The 13,086-nt window shown below is 40.6% G+C and overlaps 1 protein-coding gene across 4 annotated transcripts in view; it reads right to left on the reverse strand.

Moving 5' to 3' along the window:
- The window catches only part of LOC106529643 (voltage-dependent L-type calcium channel subunit beta-4), a 26,802-nt gene extending 16,420 nt beyond the window's left edge, over positions 1 to 10,382 (reverse strand). For 2 of the 4 annotated variants that reach the window (XM_014025123.1, XM_014025122.1), the window contains exons 1-5: positions 10,141 to 10,382; positions 8,800 to 8,883; positions 619 to 789; positions 411 to 533; positions 177 to 304 (exon numbers count right to left, since the gene is read on the reverse strand). In XM_014025123.1, the coding sequence (XP_013880577.1) occupies positions 177 to 304; positions 411 to 533; positions 619 to 789; positions 8,800 to 8,883; positions 10,141 to 10,203 (569 nt within the window). In that variant the 5' untranslated portion in view covers positions 10,204 to 10,382. Of the gene's footprint in view, positions 1 to 176; positions 305 to 410; positions 534 to 618; positions 790 to 2,725; positions 3,200 to 8,799; positions 8,884 to 10,140 lie in introns of those variants that run through there. The other 2 variants (XM_014025125.1, XM_014025124.1) reach the window with 2 other exon arrangements.
- Between the last annotated feature and the right edge of the window lie 2,704 nt (positions 10,383 to 13,086).

The raw sequence follows: 13,086 nt of genomic DNA on the forward strand, positions 1-13,086 counted from the left end.
TACATACAGTATATATATAAAGCGTTCATCGTTTTCTGGTTAGTTCCAGCACTTGTAATGAAAACAATAATTATATTTTTATCTTGCCTACATTGACCATGGTATCTGTCAAGCTACAAGGTTTATTTTTTTTAAGTATGAAACAGAGAGATGAGACGGTGGTTTAAGTTACTTACCCTTGTACTCGTCCTCTCTTTTGTTCCTGCTGGAGCCGGATGTTCTCGAGCTTCAGAGGGCTGGGAATGAAGCCGATCTCACAGCCCTCCTTCACCAAACGACCGATCCACCAGTCGTTGTTGAACTTCTGAATGCATCAAAATACAGAGAACAGACCATTAAACCCTCTCTCAGACATACAGCGTTTCAGTTGCGACTCGGTGCTGTAGAAATGAGACGGTAAAGATTTTTACCTCCTTTATGTGGAGGAAGTCCTTGGCGTCAAAAGAGATGGCTGTGGCYGGGACAGGAACGTCCTCATCCAGAGCACCACAGTAGCTGACATTGGTCCTTACAGCGAACGCTACTGGTTTGCTCTGTGGGATGGAAACCAGGTTTGGTGAGAAATAAAACGTTTTAATGTGGTTGAGTTTTAGCATGTTGGGGTCGCAGGTTGGCTACCTTGGCTCTCTCCAGTTGAATGGCAGCCTGCTGCTCCCTCTCCTGACGGCTCTGTCCCGGTCCTTGGCTCTGGCTTGGGCTCTGGCTCTGGACCTGGGCCTGCACCTCCCGCTCCTCCTCCAGAGATACATCTGAGTCTGATGGTCTGCTAGTATAGGAATCAGCTGAGCCCTGCGGACAGAAAGCGCAACAAGAACATTATTAATGTTTTTATGCAAGCAGTATTTTTTTGTTGTTGTTGAAAATTCAAATGCTGCATGGCCAGAATTAGAAAAAACACTTCTATTTAAAGGAGAATCTAAAGTAAAAGACTTTGAAAGTCCAAACTGACCCAGAGTATTTCAAAAAGTGAGGACAGATGCAGCCGAATGACCTCGAATGTCTTTTGGACAGGCCCTGAGGTTCAGGCAGTCACATGGTTTCACACAGGCCATTTAAAAAGAAAGAACAAGGACATACAGTAGCCTTGTCCCAAAGCATTTAAAATGCTTTACATAACAAATGGAAAAGTTGATAATCAGATTATTTATTGAGGTTTCGGGGGTGTATTAGCTTGCTTAATGCAGAGAACAAACCGAAAAGCATCTCAGACAAAGTTTTCATTTGAATGTGAACTCAATTATTACACTTTCTGAATTTTCTCAACTTCTTTGATTTTTGMCGTTACATGAAATACGATGGACAAAATATGTAAAGTGTACTGAATAAGGGATCAGAACTGTACAAAATGGAGCTGCACAATCAAACTTTACAGTCATCACAGTTTCACTACATACCACAAAGGACAGCTTCTTTAAAAAAAAGACATGCATTTTAAAGACACAACGCTCGCAATAACTCCAACTCTTTCAAAACTCCTTCAATGCAACATTTTTAATACCAGGACACGACTGGATCAAGTGCTTCCTTCTGCTGTTTTAACTTAAACAATCAGCTCCTAATGATGATTCAATTAAGGAGAACCATTAGTCCCAAGAAGATCAATCAAATTAGTCATCACAGCTAAGCAGTTTTTTTTCCTTTTAAAAGGCAAGTAAGCAGTAGGAAAGCCTGACTTCAGCACACTGCTTATCCGGATTGTGCGCATCCATCTCAGAGTCTTGCTTTGCAAAAGGTTTCCAAGAACACCTAACTGAAGGAAAATAGGATTAAACTGTTACTGCTGGCTGTTTGGGGATTTCTTCAGCTGTTTATATAAGGACAAAACTTTGTTAATTTCAAATCATATCAGGTCCAGGAAAATCAACCCTCAGTCATCCAAAAAACAAGTTTACAACTAGATGGAATTCAAAGAACAAAAAAAGACAAATTCACTCTTTAACTTTTGTTCATACAAGTTCATTCAGTGCTTTAGTTTTTCCCATCTACCACAGAGTACATAGAGTCAAAAATCACATTTACAACACTTAAAGAACCATAATCAGGCAAACTGCAGTCAAGCCAACGTCTAAAAAGTCGTCATGYACTGAATCAGTGCGGAAGATTTCAGAGTGCACCGTATCATCAGAGCTCTTATTCAGTGGAGTAGCTTCAGCATGTGACTCATCAGCATCCTGAGTCCACTTAATGACATCACGACGCATGTTCCTCCGAGCCTCGTCAGAGCCAGCGCACCACGCAGTCGCAGGGATGAGAAATACTCAGCTGGGTGTCTTCGAGGAGGGCGAATGCAGGAAACGTGACCCGCGGTTTGATATTCCAGCGATGGCCCGAAAGGGGGATGACGGAGGGGTCGTTCCACATCTTTCGGTCGTCCGCTGAGAATCGAAAGCACGGCTCGTCTCTTAGATGTGAGGAGTGTGTGTGGTGGACTAYTGGGTTTGTTTCCACAGTCAGGCTGAAGCCACATTTTCAGCACATCTGAACGTTAGGGATCGTGTTAACACGGCACAGCAAAATCTGTCTGCTTGATGTGCACCAACCCTCCCCTTCTTTACACACCCTCCCAGCCCCCTTCTAGCCGAGCATAGCCCAGGATCACACTTCACTGTACTGCTGGCTCACCCATCATAGGCCTCTGTGTGTGTGTGTGTGCGTGCGTATGTGTGTGTGCGTGTGTGCATGTGAGAGAGAGAGAGAGAGAGAGAGAGAGAGAGAGAACACTCACCGCCTCCGAGTCTTCAAATCCATGCAGGTACAAATTGTCATACATGGAGGTTTAATATTCCAACAAGCGCCTCTAAAAGAATGAGGGGGGGAATAAATGAGAGTGGAGGCGGAGGAGAGAGGAGGGGGTACCAGAGAGAGAAAGAGAAAGGATGGATGTGAGGGAGGGATGACGACAATCCTCCCTCTCCACAGCAGAGAAAAAAAAATTAAAAATATATAAATCTCTTCTCCTGTTGGATCACGACTGGTCCTCCAGAGGCACGAGATGGATGCGGCGTCTCCCTGATCCGCGTGTGTGCTGCCGGCTGACTCACATTATAGGACGGAGCGGCTCTCCACGGARGTGTTCCGATCCCGGCTTTTCATTTTTAGCAGGCTTCCACGGACGGGTACAGTGAGAACAGCAGAGGCAGCAGCAGTAGAGCTGTGAATCCTTCCTCAATATCCAAGCCTGATGACAGAATCAGCGAGCGAGGAGCTGATTGGCTGGCAGGCTGTCCACTCAGCCTGGATGAGCTTTTTTTTATGTGCAGTGAGGTGGAGGGAATCGGGGGAGGGGGATGAAGGTGTAAAAGAGGGGAGYGCCATCCTCTTGATTTCTCATTAGCTTTCATCCCTTATTCTTTTTATTTATTCTACAGAGAACAGGAAAACATATTAATATATGTGTTACAACAAGAAGAGATAAATATAAAAAAACTGCTTGAATTTAACTTAAAATGACAAATTGACTAAAATGCATGAATATGTACAAAAAAATAAAGCTCAGTTAGTTTGATTAACACGAAAAGTTAACAGAAATAAATAAAAAACTATTGTGATAATAGCTTTACATTTTAAATTTCTTATTTTAATTTTTTACTGTGATAATCAAATATTTGAAATGTACTTAAAGGGAGCCACGATTTGTTGTAACATTAGACTTTATTTAATAAACATATATTTTAACTGTAAAATAAAGACTGTAAAAATACTGTATGATGTTTAGTTTTTATAATTTTTAAACTAAAAGTTTAAAAATACGTTACATGGACGGGGCCATTTTATTTACATGCAAAGCATTCTGGGTAAATGATGACGTGGGTAGGTCATCAGTGCAAGGCTGCTAGTGAGCTATATCCACCCTGAAGGTTAATCTTGGACAATATCTGATGATCGACTCTTTTAAATGAAACCAGAGAGCGTTGACAGAGAGGAGAAGGTAGAAATGACTCAGCCTGGAACTGAAAATATGGATGGAGGACAACAGAGCTGCTTCATGGAAGAAGAACCCCAGTTTAGCTTGTTTGTTAAACTGGCGCCGGGCTAATACATTTAAGGCAATATAGCGTTGGCTCTAAAGCTAAAGTTAACAGGCTAAGCTGAGGTTCTTCTTCCATGAAGCAGCTCTGTTGTCCTCCATCTATATTTTCAGTTACAGGCTGAGTCATTTCTACCTTCTCCTCTCTGTCAACGCTCTCTGGTTTCATTTAAAAGAGTCGATCATCAGATATTGTCCAAGATTAACCTTCAGGGTGGATATAGCTCGCTCACACCAAGGACCTATCCACGTCATCATTTACCCAGAATGCTTTGTGTGTAAATAAAATGGCTCCGTCCATGTTAAAATATATATTTTTAAAAATTTACAAAACCAAACCTACAGTATTTTTACGGTCTTTATTTTACAGTTAAAATAAATGTTTATCAAATAAAGTCTAATGTTACAACTAATCAGGGATCCCTTTAATTTGAATAACATCATGAGCGCTGTGAATGGAGGATTTCTTTCTGACTGATTGTTTACTTCCTAGAAAATACTACAACATATTAAAAACAGTTTTTGCCTCATTTGTAGATGGTTCCATTACTCATTTGTTTTTGTCACAAATAACTCATTTACARTTGCATAAAAAAGCCCATACAAGGGTTGGTCACTTGAGCATCAAAATACAGTAGCTGAAACTGAGAACAAAATGCATTTTTCACATTCACTTCTTACAAAGACAATTTCATAGTCCGTTGTACTGGTAAATGTCCACGTTTTAAAACTACAACATCAATAACTTGTTCAAAACTAGCTAAAACCAGGACTTATTAAAACTAAATATACTTTCTGACAAAAAATTAAAGTTAAGAATTCAGAAGGAAGGAACTGATTTGGATATAATTTGGTACAAATGCAGAGCAAGAGTTGCTACATCTAGACCAGACACGTGGTGGCACTGTTAGTGGAGTTATAGTGTTATCAGGTAGTTACAGGCTCAGATGTACAGATGTTATAGAGGCCTGATGTTGGAACTAGGGGGTATATACAAGCATGCACATGTCCCCCCAAGACAGACCACACCAAAGAAGGACTGTCATTGTTGTCTGTCTGTCTGTTCGTCCGTCCATCCATCCGTCCATCCATCCGTCCATCCATCCATCCATCCATCCGTCCATCCATCCATCCATCCATCCATCCATCCATCCATCCATCCATCCATCCATCCATCCATCCATCCATCCATTATCTGTGGAGGCAACAGGTCAAGAACAGAAGTCCAGACATCCCTCTTCCCAGTGACACCCTTGAGCTATTGACTATCCCAGACATTTCCAGGCCGGTGAACGAATAATCCTTTTAGTGAGTTCTTGGTCTGCCCCAAGGTTTCGTTACAGTACATCATGCCAGGAAAATCTCCAACAACTTCCGAGAAGAAACCACCTCAAGTGCCTTAAGGCGGAAACATACTCGCTCCGACGCCGACGGGTCGACGCGCGGTCACATGGTTGGTTGGCAGTTGTTTTCGCACAGACCTTTCATAGTTCCTGCACACTGCGCCRACGAGCTYGGGGGAACCACTCCCTCCCGCTGAAACATACGTCACTGCATGGAATTTCTCACCCGACGAATTTTTATCCACATCTGTCCTGGTTAAAAAGCTCCACAGTTTCAGATTCCTCCGTGCCTGTTTATCTGTTATGCCTGTTTATCTCCATTCATGAGTTTTTCATGGTTTGACTATCTTTATAAAACTCTGCTTCCTGGTCGGCTCAGGGAGCGAGTTGTTTTTTTTCTTTTTTTTTTTCACCGAGTGTTTGAAGTCAATGCATTGCATAGCGCGTCAGCACAAACACGCATGAGTTTTTCTTGGTTTGTCTATCTTTAAAACTGCTCCAAACAGTCTGCTCTAGTCAGAAGTGAGTTTTTGTTTTTTTCTTCTACTGTGTCCGTCTGAGCGCTTTCAGTTCAGACCAATCACACATTACCGTCGACAAGGGAGGGGGGGTCAAAAAGTTCTGCCGGGGGCTTGTGCCAAAAGGGGCTGTCGACACGACGTTGCGAAGCCCGGTGACGTAATTTTCGTCATTAAACCGCGACAACCCGTGCCGACGTTGGCAGTTGGCAGGGAGTATGTTTCCAGCTTTATCCTGATGTGCACCAGGCATTACTAACCTGACATCTGATGGTAAAAACATACACGTGTCACCCTACAGTGTCTCACGGACTGGTATCAGAAAGACTAAAGGTTCACAGTCCCACGTGGAAGCTGCCATTAATGCCAGAGCAGAGATGGATGCATCAGGAGTGATGCCACAATTGTGAGAAAAAAAGACTGATGATGGGTGGTGGTGTGTCATGTTAGGTGAATTTCGGTTCTTCGTTACCACAGATGACCATCGTGTGTGCATTCAGCAGTGCCAAGCAGAAAGTACAAATACTGCTAATGTTGAGAGACACAGGTCACCTCTGAAGTCAGAGTCCCCCAAATCACTTCCAGTCACATGATGTTCCAACGGATGTAAGGTAGTTTCCTTTCATTTCCACCCCTCATCTGGTTGCTCAAAATCTTGTACTTGTGATTGATCAATAAATTATTAGTTCAAACAGTTTGAGACCGTAATTATCAAACTTCTTAGAATTACGCTTAAGAATGCTGTTAAGAATGGACTTAAATGTAAAACAATTCTCAAAGATGGTCTTGAAAGTCAGTTATCAAGTGTCTCAGTCTCACTTTAAGCTGTAGGACTACAGTTTAAGTGTCAGTCTTAGAGATGATTTAGAACATTATGCTGTGCCGCAAAGCTGATACAAAATGATGTCTTTTAGAAAACCCCAGGTAAGGACTGATCACTGCATCGTCATGTTCAAGAATATTCTCTCTGACAAATATCAAGATAAAATGGTAAAAATCCTGATAACTTTTCATTAAACAATAATGTTCGTACATGTCAATGGTACGTAACTTTTTTTACGTACGTAAATTTTATAAACTTCTGTAAGCTTATTAAGTGTGTGTGTGGTATCATTATATTAGTTTAAAATAGTCTCCAAATGATATTATCATTTAATCTAATAAAGTTCAATGGGTCTCATACTTTTAGCAGCTCCTTTTATTCCACAGCTGATGCTGCTAAAAGTGACAGATTATTTTTCTGGATCTCTGAGAGAAGGACTTTAATCTCTGAACTCGTAAAGTTCTTCTTTTTAGTTTTCACTGTCATTTTCATGAATGGACACTTCCTTGTATCTGAGGCAGGAAACACAGCCTTATATGGTGTTTTTGGGGTGGTAATTATGCTAATCTCCTCTCGCGTGCACGAGCAGCTGGATACGAACAGGTGGAATTTACGCAGCTCATTTACACACTTTTCCTGAAGATAGAAGAGTTTTATGTCTTTACAGACATACCTGACTGTAAAGACATAAAATAACAAAGTGTCTAGAAACTAAGAAAAAAATTTAAGATATTATCATTTATCGCAACAATTTCTGAGACAATTTATCATCCAGCAAAATTAGTTTTTATGACAGGCCTAGACTGAACCCTTACAGACCTGCAGATGACACCTCATCCTGCTCTCTCTCCACAGATAGCCTAGTTTTGGTTCAAGTTTCAGGTATCATACAACATTCTGTTTGATGTACTAGCTTTTGTGGAAGTGAGAAGTGGGGAGACAATAACATTATGACTCATGGTTTACCTGGGACTAGGAATGTAACAATGTATTTGACACTGAGACTAGACAAGTTGATCTCAGGCAAGCTGGCAAACATCAAAAGTAGATTTTAGATGTTCATATTTCAGTTTTTGGTGTCTAAAGTTAGCTGTTCTGGTCTGTAACTGTCTACTTGCAGCCTGTTACTGACCCCTGCAGTTAGAAACGATGTGTGCACATCCCACTTGCATCATAGGATGCTTATTTGCAGGATGCGAGAGGCAGAGGACACCCTGCAGGTTGGAAGTCCATCATAGGGACACAGAGACAAACAACAATGCACTAACCCACACCTAGGGACAATTTAGAGTTACCAGTGAACCCAACACGCAGATGTTTTGGTCTGTAGRAGGAAACCTGAGTGTCTGAAGCAAACCCACATGTGGACAGGGAAAAAAATGCAAACTCCAGCCAGAAAGGCGACAGCTCTAACCACTGTTCCACCATGCTGCCCAAATAGCAAAAGCAAAACTCCTTACATCCATTTAATTTCTTTGCACTTTGTAGTCATGATCTGCACAAGATGTGTCCAAAATAAATAAAAAAATAAAAGTAATCATTTACCATTTTTCTCAAAAACCTAAAACCTATTTAATTTAAAATGTTGTAAAAGTTAAACCATAAACATAATAGGTTTCAACCACGAATAAACAGGAACTACTCTGGGAAGAACTACCCCAAATGGTTGCAGCTGCTCTAAAATAAAAATATATATATTTGCCTACATTTATTTTTAGAACATGCTGTGATAATAAAGATTAGTTTTAGAAATTCTTCAACTTTTCCTGTCTGAAAAACAGGAAAACATTGACCATGCAAGCTTTCTAAACTCACTGCCTTCGCTGGCTCTATCCCTCTGTTTCTCTCTCCTCCCTCCCTTATCCCCCACCCCCTACCTCAATCTTTGCTCTGTGCAGGTTTGTTTTTATGTAATCTCATATTATGTCCTGAGCATGATGTTCTTTTTTTATCCTCACTTATCCTGTTGTGGTTTGTCTATATTTGTTGAATGGGTCGTTTCGAAGTGTAATTTCCCTTCACGAGATCAATAAAGTACTATACAGTATCTATCATTCATTCATTCACACTGATAAAAGAATTCAGTACCTGTCTGAGGATGAAGCTGGTGGACGTGGTGCTTCCATCAGACCTTTTGAGTCGGCTTCTCCTGGAATAAGTCCCGCGATTTACCTGTAAAGAAGAAAAAAAACCCATAAAACCAGGACACACAAAATGTCCTCACCAGATCAGGCTGATGCAAAGTGACATTTAGAACCATCCATACCAGACAGCTGAACGGTGCTTTTTTTTCCTAAATATTCGGCAGCATTTAGGTCAACCTGTGTGGGTTTATCAAATAAGACCTGATTTGTTTGCCTCACACTCTTGCTCTCCTCTTCCTTTTCTTAAAAAAAAGGGCCTAAAAATACTGGCAGAGTTGATCCTGGGGGAACTAAATTAATTATCTGCTGGTGATTTGTCCTGTTTCTCTTTAAGYCTCCAGAGTTAATGACAATGTCACCGTTTAAACAAGTCAGAACCTACTTCCCTGAATTTATTAAAATGGGGCCCTTGATCTGGGTCACCGTCCTTCCTCTGCCTCTCAAGTCAAGCAGTGACGTGAAGGATGAAGTCTGWTTTTATCTTGCTATTATTAGGCACTTAAAGATAAATTAGGTTGAAAATTTGTTTAATTTGATGGCAGCATTATTTTTTACTYAGAACACGAAAATTTACTGTTTTTAAACATAGTGCAAAGATAAATAATAGTAAAGTCAAAACTAAATGAATTACTCTAAAAAATCGTTAAAGATTTTAAGAAAAAGACAAAAATGACACTGGTTGAAAGGTAATGTAGCAAAACTTTACAATAGTTAAGGCAAAACAGATGTAACCCACATTATACAATATGGGCCTTTTCTGCATGTGATGAGGATTTAAAAACAACTCAAATATACTATCTGTCAATAAGTACTTTCAGCAGTACTACTTTAATACACACTAAATCAAGTTAATATTGTTATAAATAAACCTACCTATTATTATCTGTATTAAATTTAATCAATTCACTATAAAAAGTATCTTTAAGCATTTTCCTCCGACTTCACCTAATTTTATTAATACTTTTAGAAGGTAAGTTAGGATATACTTACGAGGTAAACATATGTGTACATGTATTTTTTGTTTGTAATAAGAAACTTACTTGCAAGACTTTGGTTCGTGATTAGACATAAGAGGTGAAAATACTCAAATGTATTACTGGCTTTGACTGTGAACAAATTTATCCTTGCTAAGCATGAATGATACAAACTAAAGTTATTAGTTTATTCACTAACTTTTAAACATGAAGTAAACAAGTTGTAACTGAGTTCCAGAATCTAAACATTTTTTTTCTTGTTGAAACAAGGCAAAGAAAATAAGTCAACCCTGTGGTATTCTTGACCTAACCTGAAAGATGGGCGCCTGGATGCCCTCTCCTATCTTGTTCCGGATGTAGATGTGTCGGGACATTTCGGCCAGGACATCGGTCCAAAGGGCTGGCTGCTCCGGTCCAGCCCAGCGCAGGGATGTCGGGTTCCGGGCTGCGTGCTCCAGCTTCACGCCACACACTGAGKGGGGAGAATACGAGCCGCCTCCCACCCAGGGCGCCGCCGCTCCTGCTGCTGCTTTCCTCGACCGTCCGTCTGTAGAGAGACTGGCAGCTTCACACAGCTACTGGCAGCGGCTCTGTTCAGTTTGCTGCTCCCGCTGCAGCGCGCGCACCGGGAGTTACGTCACAGGCACGCGGGAGCTGCTGCGGCTTATTTTTGATCGCTCTGGTTGCTCGCGCCACTCAAAACCAGATGCGCCCCGACACTGGGCTTAAAACTATAATACTACAAACGATTGGGGGTGGTACCTTTTGAGACGCTTCAGGTAATTAATTTATTCAAACGTGGAGCAATTTTCAACCGAAAACAAGAGTCAGAGAGATATTACAATGTAGTTTACAGTTGAAACACTTGCAATAAATGTAGGGRGGATAATGCAAAATCTACTTTTTTGAGCGTTTTATCATGGGTGTTACACAAAATATGGTGCCAGGTGTTACACCATTTTTTGTGACCGTCATATATTGTGACCAGAAGGGTCGCTGTTGCGTTTCTACAACAGAACTTGGCCGAAAACAGCCACAAAGAAGAAAATGACACGCCAAAAGTGTAACCCAGAGGTCACAAAACATGACAACTGTTGTCATATTGTGACTTCACTGTAGCTTGGAAAATAGTTAAAATATTTATTCATAAACTGATCCTCTAATGTCAGAAAAATAACTTTGATAACTGGCATGTTGACTATTACTACTACTATTGTTACTACTATACATGATAATAGCCATCATATTATGTGACCCTGTACTAGAGGATGTAAACAATTCGTATAAATAGTTTTTGAAAAAAATGTTTACTATTTCCTTAGCTACAGTGAAGTTACAATATATGACAGCTGTCATATTCTGTGATCACGTGTAATAGTCAAGAGTTTTTGTTTTTTTTCTTCGTATGTGTTCAGCCTCTGGCTTACACTGTTGTATCATATTCTTCTTTGTACCCATGTTCGGCCAAGTTCTGTTGTAGAAACGCAACAGCGCCCCCTCTTTAGGGTACACGAGCACATTACAGGGKGTACGTGGAAAAATTTCCCAGGTGGGCAAAATAATTAATAAAAATATGAAATATATGTAGGGCTYTATTATTTAATCAATGTGGAAATTGCAGATAGAATCACGGAATTAACACCAAATGGAATCCAGTATAAAAAATGGAATCTCACAAAATTTGCTCATTTGGGTGAGTTTCTGATGTATTTTGTATAATAYAATGTATTTTGGATGCTGTTTTCTGCACCTGCAATTACCTGGTTTATTTATTTAATTACTTATTCACTTTCAAGGCAACATTTTTATCTTTATGTTTAATTTGAGTTGGAAAAAATAAAATGCTTGAGAATTATATGTTCTAGGGGTAAATTAAATAATTTTCATTTATTAATCAGTTGTAGTACATTATAGTTTTCGAGAATCATCATAATGTTTGACTGAAGGGGAACTAGTGGTATTACAAAATGGCTCAAGGGTACACAAGTCTAAAATGGTTGGGAACCACTGGTCTAAAGTCCTAAAACATTCCAATACTTTCTGGACATTGGACAGTTCCTTCAGCACTTTACACTGTCTAAAGTCCTGAAACAGTCCAGCACTTTCAGGACCTTGGACAGTTCCTTTAGCCATTCACACTGTCTAAAGTCCTGAAACAGTCCAGCACTTTCAGGACCTTGGACAGTTCCTTCAGCCCTTCACACTATCCTGAGTCCTATAACATTCCATTACTTTCAGTACCTTGGACAGTTCCTTCAGCACTTCTCACTGTCTAAAGTCCTATAACATTCCAGCACTTTCAGAACATTGGAMAGATCCTTCAGTCCTTCACACWGTCTAAAGTCCTGAAACATTCCAGCACTTTCAGTAACTTGGACAGTTCCTTTAGCCCTTCACACTGTCCAGGGTCCTAAAACTTTCCAGCACTTTCAGTAACTTGGAAAGATCCTTCAGCACTTCATATTGTCTAAAGTCCTAAAACATTCCAGCACTTTCAGAACCTTGGACAGTTCCTTCAGTCCTTCACAAGTCCTGAAAMATTCCAGCACTTTCAGGATCTTGGACAGTTCCTTCAGTTCTTCACACTGTCTAAAGTCCTGAAACATTCCAGCACTTTCAGGACCTTGGACAGTTCCTCCAACCCTTCACACTGTCCTGAGTCCTATAATGTTCCAGAACTTTCAGTATCTTGGACAGTTCCTTCAGCCCTTCACACTGTCCTGAGTCCTATAACGTTTCAGAACTTTCAGTATCTTGGACAGTTCCTTCAGCCCTTCTCACTGTCTAAAGTCCTATAACATTCCAGCGCTTTCAGGACCTTGGACAGTTTCTTCAGCCATGCACACTGTCTAAAGTCCTGAAACATTCCAGCACTTTCAGGACCTTGGACAGTTCCTTCAGTTCTTCACACTGTCTAAAGTCCTGAAACATTCCAGCACTTTCAGGACCTTGGACAGTTCCTTCAACCCTTCACACCGTCTAAAGTCCTGAAACATTCCAGCACTTTCAGGACCTTGGACAGTTCCTTCAGTCCTTTACTCTTTTTAAAGTCCTGAAACATTCCAGCACTTTCAGGACCTTGGACAGTTCCTTCAACCCTTCACGATGTCCAAATTCCTGAAACATTCCAGCACTTTCAGGACCTTGGACAGTTCGTTCAACCCTTCACGATGTCTAAATTCCTGACACATTCCAGCACTTTCAGGACCTTGGACAGTTCCACCAGTCCTCCACACTCCTGAACTTTCAGGACCTTG

The sequence above is a fragment of the Austrofundulus limnaeus genome, unplaced genomic scaffold (assembly GCF_001266775.1).
Source record: "Austrofundulus limnaeus strain Quisiro unplaced genomic scaffold, Austrofundulus_limnaeus-1.0 Scaffold457, whole genome shotgun sequence".
NCBI classification, from domain to species: Eukaryota; Metazoa; Chordata; class Actinopteri; order Cyprinodontiformes; family Rivulidae; genus Austrofundulus; species Austrofundulus limnaeus.